Source organism: Crocodylus siamensis, chromosome 2 (assembly GCF_052110815.1).
Source record: "Crocodylus siamensis isolate JL-2025a chromosome 2, ASM5211081v1, whole genome shotgun sequence".
Classification (NCBI taxonomy): Eukaryota; Metazoa; Chordata; order Crocodylia; family Crocodylidae; genus Crocodylus; species Crocodylus siamensis.
Window position 1 is genome coordinate 254,373,651 of NC_143396.1, and position 19,727 is coordinate 254,393,377.

At 45.5% G+C, this 19,727-nt stretch overlaps 1 protein-coding gene across 2 annotated transcripts; it reads right to left on the minus strand.

The window, feature by feature from the left end:
* Window positions 1-336: 336 nt before the first annotated feature.
* On the minus strand, window positions 337-19,665 carry ANGEL1 (angel homolog 1). 2 transcript variants are annotated; one of them, XM_090033752.1, is made up of 10 exons: window positions 18,593-19,665; window positions 13,441-14,040; window positions 12,692-12,918; window positions 12,221-12,290; window positions 10,885-11,318; window positions 10,026-10,152; window positions 8,492-8,602; window positions 8,017-8,086; window positions 7,358-7,521; window positions 337-6,031 (listed from the first exon to the last, which is right to left on the minus strand). In XM_090033752.1, exons 2-10 carry the CDS (start codon window positions 13,805-13,807, stop codon window positions 5,871-5,873), a joined length of 1,731 nt encoding a protein of 576 aa, XP_089889878.1. In that variant the 5' UTR covers window positions 13,808-14,040; window positions 18,593-19,665; the 3' UTR covers window positions 337-5,870. The 2 variants fall into 2 exon arrangements, with proteins under 2 accessions (XP_089889878.1, XP_089889877.1); XM_090033751.1 differs by lacking the exon at window positions 18,593-19,665 and adding an exon at window positions 18,419-18,577.
* Window positions 19,666-19,727: the final 62 nt, after the last annotated feature.

The following is a 19,727-nucleotide window of genomic DNA, read 5'->3' on the forward strand; positions in this document are numbered from 1 at the left end:
ACAGGTAAGACTTTGCTAGCCGCAGTCCCAGTAGTACAGCAGGAACAGGACACGTGGCTTCCTGGCACCAGAGCAGACTCTTCATGATGTTGACAATCAAGCTGAAGCAAAGTGATATGTTGGGCCCACAGCAACTGCAGCTTGGGAGCAAAGGCTTCTCACCCTCTAATATCCAAATGATGATCCAGCCTTCTGTCCTTGCAAGAACAGCAGATGCTGACCTAACTTAAGCTTGTAAACAACAGTCCAGGGGCCTTCTCAGATAACACATCCCCCTGCGGCCAGCCAGCAGTTCTTAAAGCCAACAGCATTAAAGAAAACAGGAAGCTGCAAAACTCTATTCCTTCCCATGAGGGAGGATCCAACTTTATTTAGTATGAGGTCTTTCAGATGGAGCATCTCTTTCAGAGCTGTAGAACAGCAGCATGTGAGCAAAAGACATCATATAGGCAAAGCTTACAGCTGATGTAGGAATAAGAGAGGTAGGTTTAGGGTAGGTACTCCCACCTGCCGAGAAGACAACATGCAATAATCCCTCTAAATTGAAATAATCTGTGAGAACAAGCTCTGCATTCATGGAAGCAATGCAGCAGTATTCGTAAGTAGTGGCACCAAGCCCCCTGTCAGCTCAGGTTTCTGCCCCTTGTCTCCAAAGTAGCTATCCCTTAGATCTGCAAGGTGTGTAAGCCAGCCCCTTGCTTCCTACCCCAGCAGGTCTAAATTCAAGGTAGACAATAAAATGTTCAAAATTATATTGGAGGTGGTTGTACATTCCATGAAGCTGCTGTTTCACTTTACAAGCTAGAACAATGCCCATTCCTCCACCAGGACCTGCCATCTTTTGAGCAATTGAAGGTTAGTGTTTAAATATCCCTACAGCAAATGTGAGAGTATAGGTCAGATTGAGTGGTAGATGGGAGCAAGGCATCAGTTTGCCCAAGGCTGTACAGCTGGGCTTAGACTGCAAATTTCCAGCCCCTCTAAGACTCCCAGCAGCTGATACTCTCTTAGGCTACCTGGTGCCATTACTAATTTCTGCAGTTCCAGGTTTTCACTCAGTATCAGGCCATAATACTTGTTTTTCTAGCAGGTAGAGCAGCTTATATAGACTCTTACAGAAAAGGCAACTCAACCAAGGGTAATAAAATCAAGGCCAAAAAAGCTACCAAAAATCACCCACTTCTCACAAATCAGTAGTTGCAAGACTTCATCCCCTCTATCTTGCCTGCTGTACTTTAGGGGCCATGTGAACCCCACTCACAGAAAGTGGACTTAAGAGTTACCTGAAATATTTTATACCCAATACCCTGACAGCTCAAGCAGAGTACATTAACCCAGAGACTACAGGTGAACTCAAAGTCTTTAATAACTTCTAAATGCCTATATCCAGCTGCTGAAAAAACAAACAGCAGTACCCTGGATGTAACAACCATGTCAACAGCTCTGAAAGCAGCTGGCAGCATATACACCTTAGAAGAAAGGGTGTGAGGAATAGAAGAACCTGACCAAAAGCTAGAACTCTGTTAATTGTTCCCAATTGTCTAGCCTTTTCTATTTATGCTATCTCCCAAAAACTCGCTTAGGAAAATATACTACTTATCAAGAAGCAAAGAGATCAGAATTTCCAAGTAGGCAAAAGAGTCCAGCCCTTACTATCCCCAGTTGGCTCTGTTCAGAGTACACTACAAGTTGCCATCCATCTAAACTTTTACCTAACAAAAACACACATAAACATGAATGTGCCTCCTTGCCTGCAAATTTCCTGCAGCTGGACTAGTTGATATTATAATAAGGTCACATGGGGCCTCAAGAGAAGGCTCTATTTCCCTACAGCACACTGGATCAGAGCAGGATCCAAGCACATTCTCACTTCCCTAGAACAAAGGTATTCCTGCAGTTCTACTTCCTCCTGGAAGGATGTTTTCAGGTCCCTTCACAATCCATCAGAGAAGTACAGCAAACACTACTATTGCCTTAAGCATTTCAGTCATTAGTGGTAGAGGTAAGACTATATATGGAAACTTAAGAACCTTATTAAATGGTAATTCTCCTGGAGCTCTTAACACCTGGGTTGTCTGCACATTAAACACCTGAAATTAGTTTTAAGCACTCAGTAGATGGCTCAAAGTTACCCAGGGCAGGATTTTCTCTGATCCCTGTTAGCCCAGCTAATGTTACACTAAGGTTTAGCCACTTTAGGCTACACTTTAGTAGTGTAAACACCGCACCTACCCCCCATGCTGGCCTAGATTGGGCTCACTGCCCCCCTTCCCCAGTCCGCCACTTTCTTGTGGCTGCCCAAATTGTCCATCTGGGGAACAAGCAGGGAATGATTACCCTGCCTGGCCACCTGCTGCTGCTGCTCAGCCCAGAGAAGAGAAGCAGCCCATAGGGGCTGAACCAGCAGCTTAACCCTTCCCTGTCTGCTCCCTAGGACAGACAGCCAGGTAACCACAAGCAAGTGGGGAGGGGGGGCAGGGGAGAAAGGAAATTGGACAGCCCATGGTAGAGAAGGGGAAATCTTACCTTTTAGTCCTCCAGGCCCCTTCAGACCTGAAGTGCAACTGCACCAAACTTGAGCTAGTACTAACACTGATCAACATTTGCACAGCTCACAGTGTAAAGTGCAATAAGGACCTAACTTTGCCTCCTGGTGTAAGTTACTTGTTATCTCAGTCTTTAATTACATCATCACATGGAATTCTTTTTATAGTACTACAGTGCATTACTCACTCTTTGCATGTAATATATGTTTTATCATCTAGATCTGGCTACTTGCATATAATTACCAGGATCTAGGAGTGTTGCATATACATAAAGAAACTTACCACTCCACAGAAAAAAATGCCAGCTAATATTTTGGAAATGGTATAGAATTAAAGACTACAGGGATCTGTACACACACAATGAATTAAAGCAACATATGCAATCTCACACTTGCCTTTTTGACTTGAGGTGTAGCTATAGGACCTTATCTTTTTTTTAAAGTCTGAGTGTTTTAAATTGTTGGTCAGATTCTTATGTTAAATCTATTGGTTAAAAATTGATTCCTGAATTTTGCTGACTCAAAAATCAAAAGTAATTGAATCTCAATAATAGGATCTGAGCCAGCATCTTTGAAGTAAATACTCTGCAACCTTTACTTAAGCAGTGGCTACCAACATCAGTTGAATTCAAATACTTTGCACTTTGTCACATGACTCTGAGCACTTTGAATTTTGGAGGGTTTCACCTAATTCCCACAATTTCATCGTTTTGAACATGTCCAGCCTGTGACCATTTTAGTACAAACTAAACTTTTTAGATTCAAGTAGGCCTTAGAAACAGTCTGGTGTAGGAATGGGTGTTCTCAGGCAGGTTACATGGATTGGGTTTAGATTTGTGAATAAGCACACCAGTCACAAAAGTCAAAATAAAAACTACTGCAGCAATTAATAAAACAATCAGAATTCTGTGCATGTTCCAGTAGCTAACAGTTCTCTGCTCAATCTCCAATCATCATCCTAAAAATATCAATGTTAGTTGGGCCAGGAGGTACTACAGAAAGCAAGAGAGAGGGCAAATGCAAACCTAGTCACCAAATGAGTTTTCAGAAAGACCACACACACTCTGAGGAACAAGTTTCCTACTCACCAACTTCCCACAGCAGGGGTAGAAATGCATCCACTCATACACTGGCAAGCAGAGATCACCCCATAAGTATGTGATGAAAGGTGGAGACAGTATACAAGCACAGTTTTCCCCTAGCACAGAATGAAGAAAAGATTAGGGTTCACTAAGGGGAACCAGAGGCTGCTGATACAATCTGAACGTTGGCCAGTGACTCTAGAAACTAGCAGTAGTTCAGTGGGTTTCCTTGGTTGCATGATGGGTGAGGGAGGGGGTTCCCAGACTGAGCTTGCATAGAAAGCTGTTTCACAAACAGGTCACTGCTAGGATTTTGGGGCTGTGCGGGAGGAAACAACAGCAACAGCCAAGACTCTTGATGCCCAGTTTGATATGAATAGGCCTAAGCTGATAACTTGTCAGCCAAGTACTCTCTCCCTCCTCATTGCCACTACCCTCACACAGCTCATAGCACAAAACCTGACCCTCTTCCACATCTCTAGCTAACAGAACCTCAGGGTGTAATCAGGCCCCTAGAAGGAGGAGGCTGTGCCCCCCAGGAGCCCCAGCAGGTGCACTGACCATGCAATGTTCTGACATTCTAAAATTTTATTTTTCAAACAAGTAAGAAAGTAACATTTAAAACAATGAACCCTCCTTAATGTACTTTTCAAATATTCTGGACAAAAGTTTAGTTATTTCAAGCTTCCCACAACCTACCCCAGAAAGTTGGCTGAGGTGGGGTCAGCCTTTTCAACCCCAAAATATTTTTTAAGAGGAGGGAACTCTTTGAGACCAATATTTCTCACACCACACTAATAAAAAAGCTGAGCCCCAGAAGCCAAGCCAGCTTGGCACATCTGCCCCACTGGGCGGGGGAGAGGGTGAGTGGGTAAGAGGGCAGTTCTAACACCTAACAGAAGTAACAAGTTATTAATGATTAGTAATTATATCAACAAACATGACATTAAAGCTACAATGGATCCAACTATTGAAACTTTGGCTCCAAAACACACAGGCCTCCACATCAATGTCAGGGGAGTAGCTTTATCAGCTCACCAACCTAGGGAAGGGCAAGTTCCAGAAAAAGGCAATGATGTTATATGACACTGTCTGGGCCAGGAGGTAGGTCAAAGGGAAGAGCTGGGGCTTGGGGAGGATAGAGGAAGTGCAGACTGACAGGAACGGGAGGAAGATGTAGATGCAGCATTTCCAGCCAAATGGTTCTGCTTACCGGGCTCCACAGCTGTCTTCAGACCTGTTCTGTAAATAAACAGGGCTACAGCCTCTAAGTACTCTCCTTTCTTATCTAGCCAGAGAGCACCACTTTCTCCTCTGAAGAAGGATCTTGACAAATCCGTCTCTAAAGCTTGCAGGTATGAGAGAACAGAAACTGTTTTGAGAGTCAGGGAAGAGGTACTGGAAGCCTTCCCAAGGATTTTAGGCCTCTGCTATGGTGGTTTTGCTCATCAGAGCAAAACAGTGGCCTCCATATAATACCAATTCTAGTTTCAGATGTCATTGGTGCAGTGGGTCATAAGTGTAGACATCCCCTACAGAAAAGGAGTTCAGGAACTCACCCTGTGGCATGTGTGCTGGGTTTAGAACAGAGTACACCCAATACAGAATACCCTTAGGCATCACTGGGTGGAGGTCATCTCAGTTCTGTTACTGAGCAGTCACCAAGCCTGTTCCTGCCTACGAAACCTAAATTCCTGGGTATGGCTTAAAGGGGCTGCATTTCATATCTTCTTGCTGAGAAATTAAAAGAACCGCCACTTTGGCATGAACAAAAATGGATGCAAGCGCCCCATGCTGCTTGGCAGCAAACAGTCAGTTTAAAAAAAAACACACATTCTGTCAAATCTGCATCTCTTCTGGCCTAGCTCCAAGGAGTTGGAGAAGAGACAAGTAAACAAGAGGGAGTCTTGGCTCCTGCAGCGCTAAAATATTTGCCAAAGCAGGACAAAAGGGGAGTTAATTGCCAGGGTCCATTTAAGAGAGGGTGCAGCCAGAGTACAACTGGACATCAGTCAGCAATGGAGCTTAGACCACTAGAGCCCTGTGGATTAGCAATAAATGCAATCTCCCCTGCCCACCAAACTCCCATTACAGAGAAGAAGAGGAGAACCTCAAAAACGGGAATTTGGGGGGGCAGCAGGAGAGAATTTCCCCATGTGCAAATTGGGGCTCCAGATGCATGATTTCTGCATTCAGATCAACTCTTCTCATCAGGGGAGAGGGGACCACAGAACTTCCCTCTTTCAGAGGCTGGAGATCTCCAAGCCAAAGCTAGCCAACAAACAGAGGTGATCGGATGAGCAGAAAGGATTGGGTAAACCATTTGCTAGCCACAAAACATCTTCAGAGAGAAGGGAGAGGCGGCCAAGCAGCTTCAGGGCTCCATCTCGATACAGCCTGCGACCTGGTGAGGGAATGGGAAGGACACATCAGCCACAAGGCTGGACAGCCCCATCAACTCAACTCCTACCTGAGGCAGCTTGGATGGCAGCATCAATGGAAGGTGATATGATAAGCTTCTTTCTAGGAATGGATTGTGCTGCTTCTAAGCCAAAAGTGTGGTCCAAGGTACATATTGTATGTACCAGAGGTGTGATCCAGACTACAAACTATATGTACAACAGCTAGATCAACTGACCCAGAATACAAAAAGTAGTAGTCTATGCTACTAGAAGTCCTCTTATATGCTTTTACCAGTACAGACAGATCACTTACAGATTCTCCATAACATGAAGTTCGGCAATCTTGTCATGCACTGGGGTAGAAGATCATGTTCCTACAATGTGAGTGCGTCTATACATGCGCTTTAACATGCATTAGCCTATTTTAATGCGCATTAAAGCATCACTAAAAACCACGCTATTTAGTTAATGCACATTAAGTGTCATTTAAAAAACTATGGGTATTTTTACATGTGCTCTGGGATGCAGCACCAGGCACTTTAATTAGCGACCTGGGCTAATTAAAAGTGCCTGAGTGTCATATGTACCAGCGTCCCCATGCTAGAAAATGGCGATGGGGCACTTTGACCTAAAGCTTATCAAACACGTTTTATTTCAAAGTATCCTGCCGCCATTTTTTCAGCACAGGGACACTGATACGTATGACAAGGAAGGCTGCCAGAGTGCGTCAAGTTCCATGCTCCAGCAGACTCCATTAAATCGAGTCTACCCCGACATGCTGGATTTCCAGTGCATTGGAGCAGGCTCCCCACATCTGTAGGAGCTACATGCTCTTTAGTTAATGCACATTACAACAGGCTAATGCATATTTTCCTAGTAGTTCATGATGGAGGGCACTTTTACATGTGCTCCAGGGATTGGGGGCGGCGAGCTTTAGTTCAAGTGCCCCCAGCCATGACTTAAGCATGAGTATGCTGACAGATGAGGTGCAGGAGGCTGCAGAAGCGTAGCAATTGCTACACTCCAGCAGATTTGATTAATTGAGTCTGTTCTGACACACTGGAATTCCAGCGTGTCAGAGCAGACTCGGTGCTCATGTATAGGCACCTGAAGGTACTAGGTTTAATGTGCATTAACTAAAGTGCTTTAATTCACATGTAGATGTGCCCTGTAACACAGTCCCCTCTGGGTACAAATCCCTGGAAGCTGCTTGCTGCCTCACCCACTGCCCCACTCCTGGCATGGCAGGGACACCATTAAACACTCCATTCTGCTGTACCATGCAGTTCCTTCCCTCCTTTTAAGAGGCCCCATGTTGCCACACTCACCCCCTTTATTCCTATTCTCAGTGGGCTCTGCTGAGTAGAAAATATAATCAACCGTGGCTCCAAGGCCCATAGGCATAGTTGTGACCTCAGGGTAACCTCTTTGAGGCAAGAAGTGACTGTAGACAGAGGTCAAGTTAAGGCCATGCTGGATTACACCTGAAGACCTGCACAGAGGAAACAGACCAGATGCAGAACTTGGCAATGGAATCACAAAGAAGTTGCCTTCCTGGTGCAACTGTTCATACAACATTGCTACATTTTTTTCCATTATTCTTTAATGTTCATAGTCCCTTCCAATTATATCAAGACAATTAGCAGGCAGGGTCTGGGGAAACTCCTTCATCATCACCACACCTCTGCCCATGCATCTCACTCCTGAGCTGACTGAGCTGCAGCACCAGTCCAATGCTGACCTGGCAGTTCCCAGCTGCTAAAAACAGCCTTAAATGGTTCCAGTAACTCTAGATGGAACTTTCTGGCTGATTCTCTACCACCCCCAGGGTGTATTTTGTGGTCACAATGGGGACAAGCTAAGTTATTTTGCCCATTACATTATTTTAGTTGCTCATGATCACAGGAAGGTCCATGGAAAGTGATCGCTCCCAAGAGAGGCATCACATGCCTCCAGGGACCCACCTAGTCTCCCTTGTCCACGTTACCTTGGGAAGAATGGCTCTAGATGAGGGTCATCCCCCACAGCAAGGTGCTTGGGCCAATAAGCAGGACGTTCTATAAAAGGAATAAAGAGATTCTGGTTGGATGTGCCACTGGACCAGGAGCAATTTAAGTTGGAAATCTCCCCCCAGGAGACATCAGGTCTCTTCCCACTACCCCAACAGTTCCTCTTTATCCTACAGATGGTACCCAAGGACAAGGCACCCTCAGGACAAACAGTGCAGACTGGAGAGTCAGGGCAAAGCTGAAAAGGAGTAAAAGACAAAGTTGACATCTCAAGCAGCGTGAGAGGAGAGAACTGCTGCTAAGCCCTTACAAAATCTGTTTGTGACCAGGGAGCATTATGTTCTCCCTCAAGTCTCTGCTCTTCATGCTAACTGTGTCAAATCACCCTCTACCAGCTGGTCCTTTTCACAAAGGCAGCTCCGACCTGCAGAAGAGTAGTTTTGCCATTGGTACCTGGTTTAGCATCTGTCACACCCTCCAGCAGGACCAGATCTGAAGGTCGTTCACAGGCAGCATCACAGAAACGGAACTGCAGCAGGAAATCCCGGCTGTACTTGCATCTATCTGCAGAGACAGAGACAGCTCAAACGTAGGGAATTTAAAAAAAATGCAGATCTATAGACAATGCTAGGCATCTATTTGGTTTGCCCTAGTGGCAACTTCAGCAAGGAATCTGAATGCCTTGGCACTCTAATACCATGATGAGGGACTTGAAGAAAAGGGACAGTCTAAGACTCTAAGTTAGTCCCAGTGACTTACATACCTATAGCTGACTCACCATTGTGGTATCACAGTATTCCACAAATCAAGAGCATACATCTCCTTAGTGCTCCAGTGTCAAAAAGGAGCCAATTTTCAAATAAATCATTTGGGTCCAAGATCAGTGTTGGAGGGTGTGAGCAGAAGTAATAACTGAAACATTTCAAACATCTTTGAAAGGGCCAATGGTACAAATATACATGCTCCTTGAAATGTTCCAAAAGCAACTGAAAAACTTCAGAATGCTACCTCTTGAGACAAGGTACTATTTTGTTATGCGTGCACAAGACCAGGGGACCCTTGTGTTCACCAGAATCCCACAGTGCTCCACACTCCCCTTCTACCACCAAGATCCTACTTTAGACCCAGATACTCAAAGCACTCAGAACCCACGTCACCACCAGTGCTCCACTCCACAGCACCAATCCCTTCTACCCCTCAGCTCCACTGAGAGGGAGAGAGGAGAGAGAAGGGGACTGTGATGCTGCCACCAATGCCAAGCTCTCCAGTCCCTATCCCTGCTACCTCTCCTTTCTCCCTCTCACCAGACTAGAACGGGGGGAGTGGAATTCCACATAATGCCCCCTTGCTGAGGAGCTGCAGATGCATGAAGTGTGGCAATTCTGAAGCACTCCAACTGGGGCTCGCAAGGGGGCTGTACACATCATGTGGCTGAAATGCTTTCAATCTTATATTTGGAAATGTTTCAAAAATTACTTCTGCACACACTCTGAGGAGATACCTGCCTTAAAGAAATAAAGGGTCAGCCTGATCACCACAGAACTCTATCTCCACTGGCCCTTCATCCAGAGCCATTTGACCTGGGCTGTTTTGGCTGAAGCATCTCTGCAGAGAAGACTGACAGAGTACTTGCTACTTTAAGGAGGATCTGAGGAGAAATACAAGAATGTTTTGGTGCATCTAGAACATACAGGGGAAAGTACTTGTGTGACACCAAGAGCATATATGCTCTTGATTCAGTTTCCTGCAAGTGCAGGTACATAGCAGAAACTCAGGTTGGGATGAATAGTGAAGTTTACAAGAGATATAGTTCAGATCGGTGGGGCAAAGGAGGAGGAAAGAATCCTTGCCTAGAACACTGCTCAGTGCAGCAAATCCCACCCCCTGCCCAGAAGCTCTGCCAACATCCTCCAAAGGGGAAAACTGCTGGGCTAAAAAGAGGAGCAACATGCTCCCTTAGTGAAACTATAGTCACACTACAACTCACTTGATTTCTTTGGCTGGCAAAGAGTGACATACTGGCAGCTTTCTGTTATACCCAGAGAGCTGGGCCAGAGTGGTGTTAGTAGTTTCCGTGGGTGTGGCTGCTGGGAGAAGTCTTCCTGTCCAGATACCTGCAGAGAGGCATCACCACAGAGGTAAAAATAGAAAATCAAGAACAAAGCAGAAGTTTCCCATGATAAACATACATATTTCATAAAATGAAATGCACAAAAGGCCTGTATGAAGCCAAATCAGTATAGCCACATGAGCAAAATAAGCAGAATATAGATCCCCAGGGCAACTACAGGTTAGGAAACATGGGACTACTAAGAAAAGAAAAATAATCATCTGTAGGGAGGTATCCTGCATGCACTATTTTGAAAGCTAATACTTTTGTGCAAGACCTTGCAAATGTTTGTGAATCTAGGCACAGAGATACAAACAGTACTTGAATAGGTGAAGTATGCCTGTGTCCCTGTATACATCAGAGTCTGAAGTCTACACATAAAGACAAACCTGTCCAGGAATCTGCACTTCCCCATACACCAAAAAGTCACCAAAACCAACAGCCATGGTTTAATGAAGGAGCTAGAACTGGTCAATGTAGTTTCATTGTCTGAACCGAAAAAGAAACCCAGTTAAACAAGCAAAATTGGTGGTGAGAATTATATATATATTCCTGCTTCAGAAATCTCCAACTGTGTTAGGAATATGAGAAGAGAGACACTACCTAAGAGTCTGAGGCTGAATGGTGCTGATTCATTTCAAGAGGGAGTAGCCTTCTAACAGTGATCAAGGTAGCTGTACAGGCCCTCCATCCCCCACAACTCTGAATTGTCCCAAGCCATACTCAGTGCACCCACCTTCCAGGCTGGCATCCCATGGTAAGCGAGGTGACCATTCCGGATGAACTTGTATAATGGAGAATCGGGTACAGAATTCAAGTCTCCACACAGGATGATAGGGCAGTAGCTGCCTTCAACAGTCTTCACAACCTTGTCAATCTCTGCTAGGAGCAGGGCCATCTGAGCAAGTTTGATATCTCCCCGGCGGGGATTATACAGCACGTGAGTGTTGGCCACACACAAGGGACTGGCTATTTTCTGTTCCATGCCTTCTGCAAGTAAGGGCTGCAGCAGCAGCACCAAACCCACGTTGTCCCGGTTGAGGATGTCCAGACCAGGCCGGAAGTATTCAATAGGGCTGACACTGACCAACTGGAACCTGGCATGCTTGTAGCACACTGCACAGCCATCTGTCTTTTTCCCTGTTCTCCGTTTGTAGAAGCTCACAAAGCCTGAAAAGAAACCACCACCCATCAGCAGAACCCAAAATCTGTTGCACAGGACTTCTGCCCAGTCTGGTTTTAAATGGCTCAACCAGTAGAGTTTCCACTACTCCTTTTGGGAGACTGCTCTTGACAAGAAGGTCTACTAGATTGTGAAAGACCTCTCTTGTTTTCAGCCCATACCTTCGAGTTATGCCCCAGGCATGCCCTATACCAGGGCTGTCTAAATGGCAAACTTCAGGTTACATGCAGCCTGTCACAGGTTAAACTATGGACTGTGGGCTTTTATCTGGCTGCCACTCACCCCATCACTGGATGCAACAGCACTCAGAGTCTCTATGTTCTCCCCTTCCTCCTCCTTCCTCCCTCCTCCGCTATAGCTTCCTACTTTCACCCCAGGGGACAGGGCACTGCAGGATGCTGAAGCTAAGTCCAGGGTTGCACCAAGAGGGTACAGTGCAGCAAGAGAAGCAGAGGTGGGAGGGACACAGGGGACAGAGGGAGAGAGGGGATCATGCAGCTGCATGGTGCAACAGTGAGGGAGGGAGTGTCTGCATGGCATGCAGCCTGTGGGGGCCTAGAATTTGGACAGCCCTGCCCTAAGCAGCAGGTCTTCCTCAGACTCATTCTGCTACAGGTAGTTCTGACTCGTAAAATTACTGTTTATAGCCAAGAGTCTTTAGGTCCGTCCAAGCCCAAATGAATTTTGTTAGCCTTTTATCTGCCGATCTGGGAAACAGTCAAACACCAGGAAATGAAGAGGTGTGCAGGGTTAGAGATCTTCAGCAGCAACCAAAACCAATGGGGAGAGGGGCAGACAGACAGACTAACTTTAGAAATATCAGGATGGCATGTTCCTCAGCCAGCCTCAAAGCTGGAGCTCCAGACACCTACAGAAGGGTGGGACATACCCATCATCCTCAATGTTGGCTCCAGCTGCTCCCAGTAATGATTCTCTTGTACCTCCTGGAGACACAGAACCTAGAAAGAAGGCACAGACCTTGTTCACTCCACCAGTTCTTGGCAATTACTTTCTCAGGGGACCTGCGGGAGGAATGAGGTCTATTCCTAGACCTCATTTACAGGGTCTGCCTACTCAGCAAAGGATGTACCACACTCTCCTGCCCCCACTTCTATTGGCGGAAGTAGAGGCCTTCCAATACAAACATGACTGGAGCATATGGCACACACTAAAGTCAGGATACAAGCTCCTATGAGCACACACCAAAGGGCTCCAACCACTGCAGAGGCTCAAGCCTCGTGCCCATGGCAGCCAGCCTCCTCCTCGGATGCCCATTCATTTAAAGGACCATAAAGTTAGATAGAATAAGGCATTCAAGTCCTGAAGACACACAACATGGAAGAGCCCCGGCAGTACTCACATCAGGATCCCAGTGCTGTATCTCCTGCAAGATGTTTGGGAGACGGTAGTTCCAGTTCAGAATGTCAGGCTGGCAGTGCAGGTACAGATCAGGGCCCTGTTCCACCAGGTCCTGGGCCAGAATGTTATAAGACATGACTCGAAATTCAAAGAGAGGAGCATTCTCCAAGCATGGCTCTGGTGCACTGGACTGTACAGAAAGATCCTCCCAGTCTCTCCATAAAATCTCTAAAGGTATCAAGAGACAGGAAGACAGGAGCTAGAGGGATACCCACCATGGATCTGACCCATTTTCTATGATGCCATTACTGGCTGGGACATGGCTGTTTTCCCATTTCCTGAACCTGCACTTTTTGAACACTGAATGTGCCCGTGAATAACTTTCTTGGATTAATCTGGATAAGTACTGACAATTTTCTGGAAAGTCAACCACCCCCTAAAGACCATCACTAACATGACTTAAATGAAACTGTGTCATGCAACACTAGCCAGTTCAATGACATTACTAACTTTCCTCTTGATCAGCTTTCTCTTTGGAACAATTACTTTTATTATATCAATTAGGAGATGCCATCAACCTAACATGGAAAGATACAACCTACTCCTTTCCGGCAGCCAGGTCAGATCATAACCAGCTTCTCCACGTTTCAGCCTCCACGTACAGAAAGAGCAACAACTTTTGGTGCACTAGCAAGCTCTACTTTAGCACAGTAGGTTCAGAATCATAAACAACACTGCATTAATACTCACCATGGTAAGGTATCTCAACTGGAAGAGGCTGAAGCTGCATCACATCCTGAAAGGACCAAGCTGGGGTTTCCACTGGCATAATGTCTGTGTCAAGTGCTAAACTCCACCCCAGCACAGCTGGGTCTTCAATTGGCCTCTCTGTGGCTGGAGAGGTGCAGCCAGCAATCTGATGATCTGTCTGTGGTTTTATAGCTGCCCATTCTGCATTGCCCATTATAGCCACTGTTTCCTCTGTTGCTAATTTTGCCAATTCAACTTCTGCATCTTGCTGTGGTCCTGAAGACACTAAGGCATGGAGCTCATCAGCATGCTCATCACTGCACCACGTGACCTCTGGAACCACATTCAAGTCACTAAGGCTGGTCATCAATAACTCTGAGCCTTCAAGCCAGTCACTAGTCAGTGTGGCTGATACCTTCCCCACTGACGAAGTGCTCTCACTGGTGTGTTGCACACCAGATCCTTCCTCCAGCCACTGCTGAAGCAGGGCTTCCTGCTCTTCTGGGACTGACCTCCCACCAGCCACAGCAGAAGTGCCCTCTACCTTGGTGGACGGGCTCTTCGCCAGAAGCACATTTTTTCGACATGTAAAGAAGGCATCTGCCAAAAAGCCAATACAAAGCACAGGTTAAAAATCCATGGTTCTTTTCACTTACTGGTTTATTTAAGGTACTGAAATCACAGCGGATAAAAATGACTTTTTTATTTAATTGATTTTTTTTTTAATTGAAACTGATTTTTTTTTTATTTTTTAACTTAAATATTTAAGTTTTCCTTTTTTAAAATAAGCCATCTTAAAACAAAATGTGAATTAATACAGCATAGGCTAAGGTATAAATTTAAGGTAATCTATTAAAATAATTTAAATAAGATATGTTGAGTCAATGAGCCTCTACTAAAAACTCTGGAGTTAAAGATTGTTTTTCTTCTCTATAAGAACAAGGAGGGAAACACTTAACTTTTGAGGTCAAGCTTTAAAAATATGGCACAGTATTTCATGTATTAGAGGCCTAACCCTGCAAGGGATGCAGGTCTATACTACTGGATGCAAAGGATCAGCAAAGAAGGAAATTGAACAGTGTGCAAAAATATAGAGGGGAAAGTGTTCATTTGAATCTTGATGGATGAAGCAATGTACGCAATGATTCAGTCATACATGCCTGTGTGACAACAGAAGACTGGATCTCACAGAAACAACTGATACAAATCCCCACACTGCAGAATATTTAAAAGTAGCAGCAGTAAAAGCTATAACAAACTGAGCAAAAAATCAAGTGTTATGTGCAAGGCCTTTTCACACACAATGCTGCAAATGTAACAAAGATGGGAAGAAACTTAGAAGATAATGAAGCAAACCTGAAAATTATAATGTATGGGGTGCAGTGCTCATTTGATGCACCTCATTTTCTTCCCAATATTCTTAAGACAAAGTACCAGGGTAGATGCTTAACTGCCAAACAGAAAATACTGCTATGACACAGGCATCTACTAATCACTCATCAGCCATGGCAACCATAATAAATTTCAGGGCTAGAGATGAACTATTCAAGCAGTACATGTTTGCTGAGGATGTTTTAAAGAAAGTCACACCACTGAGCTGGTAGAAGTCACCAGCAAAGCCCTGGAAGTGTTAAGCCAGCTTTTACCAGCAGTAGCCTCTTCTTTAGGTGCAGAAAGAGTATTTTCTTCATTTGGACTGGTTCAATCAAAACTGAGAAATTGACTGGGAGTTGTAAAAACAGAAGGTTGTTTTTTGGCTTCTAGTCTGTGAATAAAAGGGGTGGGGAGGATGAGATTTTTGAGTTCTAAAAATCTGAAAGGGGTAAAAACTTTCAAAACAGCCTAGGCAAAAAAGATGGTCTCATTTTAAAGAGACTTAAGCAACTAAGAACTTAAGCTCAAATGACTTTCACCTAGGCATTTTAGAATTTTTTCTCCAGGGGACCTGAAATAATTGGTTCATTTCACTAACCACAGTTCATACTTCTAATACTATAACAGTTAACACTAGTGTTTAATAAATTAGTTAGTTGTAAGTGCATACTATGTTTTGATTTAAAAACACTTGATTTAAACCAATCCACCCTGAGTGAAATCAGTTACAATCCAGTGTATTCAAATCATATGAATACAATAGAAGAACTGAATTGTAGAGACATAAATATAAAATGTTAAAAAGACCTGCAGTCCTAACTAGCTAAGGCTGCCCCTTGGATACACTAGACTATATTCTGCGTAGTTTTGCTGGCACAGTGCAGTTAACTTCAATGAGGCAGTCACTAGTTTAAATGACAGTAAGTTTTAGATTGGTTTCATATTTTTCATACAGTGCTAGAAGGCTGTCAACTGATCTTATTTATCATTATCGTCTGTCTAAATATTGCAAAAGGGATTTTATGAACACTGGCACACAGTTAGCCATGTGGGGTGCGGAAATTGGAAAGTTCTGACAACTAACCATTACCTAGAAATTTTGGAGTACACGTATTTCAGGGAAAGCATAAGAGCCATTCTGGTAGCCAGTTACATTACTGCAAAGATCAACTATAGAAGAAGAATCATTCCTCTATTGATAGCCTGTTCAAACGCATATATGAAAGGATGATGGAGAGGCCACTCCCAGCACAGGAACCACAAAACATTTGGAGATGAAAAAGTTCCACCGGGAAATTACCAGGATAAAAGAAATCCCAGTATAAGAACAGGGAAGACCATGATAAATCATCACCTGGTAGGTATCCAACATCCATAAAATGGCATCCAACTCAACATTTAAGGGCATACCAATGTCAGTAGGGAACACAGGAGAATAGTCCTCTCCCTTATACAGTTCACGAGACTTAATCTATTCCTGCTCCTGTTAAAAAACCTGTGGAGGCACGTATGCCCTTTAGCCACTTAAAAATTCTTTTAATTTCCCGTTTCTTGCTCATCCTTTAATGGAGAGTCACCCAGGACAAAAGCATGCATGGGTCAGCAGTATCACTGCAGCCTGAGTCAAAGTAATTTGCCTGTATTAGAAGTGTAGCACTAATACAAAATGATGTATTCTTGTATTAGTTTTGCAGTCAAACCTAGGCATTTTTGACATGACCATCTCCAAGTATTTAGGCACATAATTATAATTCCTAGGAACTATAAAGGCTAAATTATGATTCCTATAATATTCAAGAGTTAAACTCTATTTCAGAAAGGTTATAGTATCAGTCAAGTCAGTCCGTTTTAACAGCTGTATGTGTGATGGTCATTTCTCATTTTTTGCAAGTTTCAATTTTGGGTTTATTTATTTTTAGTGACATTGATTAGGCACATTTGTTGTTTTGTGGGAGGCTGTCACACAATAACAAAATAGGACAGCAACCCCACAATAATGTTCCTACTAGCTTCAGAAAATATAACATCTGCTGGGGCAAGAGATACGCTACTAAGTAGGGCATAGTGGTCAACATACAAGTAAATTCATGCTGTGGGGAATCAGGAAAAGTCCACTTCTCTCTGGTACATTTTGCAGTTCTAATTTAGGAATCTGGTTAGAAATCTATTACTAGAGAAAGCTAAAAGGAGGCATCCGTCTCTTCCAAAAAGCAACGTATTTGTACCAATCAGTATTGAAGCAATACGAGAATTTTCCTCTAAGTTGTACCTTCTCAAATAAACATCTGTCACTTTCATTAATATCTTCCATATCCTGCTTCCCTGGTCACACTGGGACAAATTCTGCTCTGACCAGACCCAATGAGCACCATGCAAACAAAAAGAGCCAGAAAGAAGAATAAGGGAGGCTGTGGCCTGTAAATATTTACGTATTCTCTCAAACCAGGTGTGGAGGACAGTGCCGGACACCAGCATAACTGCCCACTAGCGTAGCACCATAGCAGTGAAGTCATGGCAGCACCCAGGAGAATGAAGAGTAGACTTCATACAAGAGTCTGTCCATGACCCACTGGGGGAACCTTTGGGATGAACAGGATGACAGAAACAGAGGTTCTCTCATGCTAAAATGTCCAAGTCCTAGCTCAGGGCTGCACTGGGAGCACTGATGTAATATGCAACCAAGACAAGCCCACGGCAGTTGTAGTTTAAGAAGCAAAAACAAGGGGCTGAAGGTATAATAACTTCCTCAACAGATGGCCAAGTTCTTTTCATGAGTAAAGCATGGCCCCACAAGCTATTACACAGGTGCCTCCATTGGCTCTACAGGTTCCCCAAAAAGTCATCAGCTGCTAAAGCCAGGAAACCACCACCATAACTGTTCTAAGTGGGGTGCAGGTGAACAGAAGTCTCCACAGGGGTCACCAGACAGGGGTGACTGCTGGCTGTTGGGGACTCCCCCTCTCCAAGAACGACATGAAAGAGAGCTACACACTAGGGCCGGGAGTCTCCACCAGGGTGCTGTTGCACCCTGGGGTGCCCCAAGAGCCTTGCAGGACAACTGTGGCAGCCACAACGCTGGCAGGATTTGACGTCCAGCATGAGTCACAGAGGCTTCCAGCAGGAACCCACGTATCCAACCCCCCTTGCCCCGAGGTCTCAGCGCCATAAAAGCTGCTCTGGTGCAGCATTTCTCAAACCAGGGGTCTCAAGAAAGTATGAAAGGGTCGTGAACAAACTTTAAAAATGGGTTCTCCTTTAAAGGAGAAAAACAGAGGAGCTGGGGCCAGGGGCGGGGGCAGCGAGTCGGGAGTGAGGGAGGAGCACTGGGCTGGGACTGGCCGTCCATGGTTACAAATGGGTCCTACTACGAAAGAGGCCGAGGCCCGCCGCTCTGGTGCTTTCTAGTCAGGAAAGGAGGGACAGGGAGACATCTCCCCCGGGGCCGGGAGCCTGAGCGGCCAGACGAAGGCCGCAGCCGCTCTCGGGGCCGGGCGCGCCGCGCTTGTGCCGCAGGCCCTGCCCCGGGCCGCAGGCGGCGGCCGGGCCGGGCGGAAGGCCGCGGCCTGCGGCGGGGCCCGCGCTGAGGGGCCAGGGCGGGGGTTACCTCGGAGGGCGCGCAGGAGCCTGGCAGCGGGGAGCAGCAGGTAGCACAGCAGCGTCCCGATCATCCCGCCCCGGCCTCGCCCCGCCCGCGTGAGCCCGGCCCCGCCCCAACGACGACTTTAGCGGGAGCCGCGGGCGGCCCCTCGCGCCGCCGCCGCCGGCCGCGCGGACTCACCCTGCACCCGCGCCGGGGCCGGGCGGGCCTCCGGGGCCTTGAGGGCGCGGGGCGGCACTGGCCCCGCCCCGCCCGCGAGGTGCTGCTGACCCGGGCCCCGGGGGCTCTGCAAGCCCCGCTGCCGGGCCTGAAGCACGTGGTGGCTGGGTCCTTAACTGGTTCATCGTGTCTGAAGTGTAACGTGTAGATGGGGCCTTGGAAACAGCTGCTCAACCTGCGGATGGCCGTGTCAGACCTACCCCTGCTCTGTCACATCCCTGTTGCTGGCAGATGAACTGCCTCACACTGACTCAGCACCTCCTTTGCCCACGTCTGCAGGCCGGATCAAATGGCTCCAGGGGCCTTAGGTTGCCAAACCCTGGTGTAGGGCACCTATGTGCCAAACTCTGGACATCTCTTAGGGACATTCTGCGTTGCTTCACTGACTACCCAGATCCCAGGTGCCTGACTCAGTTAAAGTGCATGGCCCAAGGGCTTTAATACTCAGGCACTGCAATGCCAGACTTCAGGTGTCTAAGGAACAATTAAAAAATAGCTATAAGTGATTCATCTAAAGCCATATGTGAAACCTGAGGCAGAAAAGGGACCTGTGTTCATGTCTCCCAAGTTGTACATGCACACACAAAGGGTCTTGTGACTTTCTGTTCTGTATTTGTCTGGAAGAAACAGAAAGTGTAAATACCAGGAGCCCAGAGTGAGAAAATATAACAGCAAATGCTAGTGGCTGGGGCATTTTTAAAAGAAAATAAATCTGTGTGTGGAGAGAGAGACAATTAACCAACATCTGGACACTCGCACTGTAACTTGAAAGGAATGTGAGCTGGAACTACAAGCCAACAGATGTCTAAGCTGTTTAATGCACTGTCTTTACAAGGAAAAATATTTTAAGTTTGGCAACACAATCAAAACAGACAATAGTTTCACATTTCAAGGTCAAAGCTCCCATTAGTTTATGCCACATTTTATTTTTCTACAAAATCCTTTTTTTTCACCTATTATGACCTCTAGCAATTGGAATGATTGATGGATTGATGTAAATCCATGTGAAATAAAAGTACCATCTACGATACCCATTATTTGGTGCAGTAGCTTTCTTCATATCTATATTGTGCTTAGTAGTTTTTTTGTTATCTAT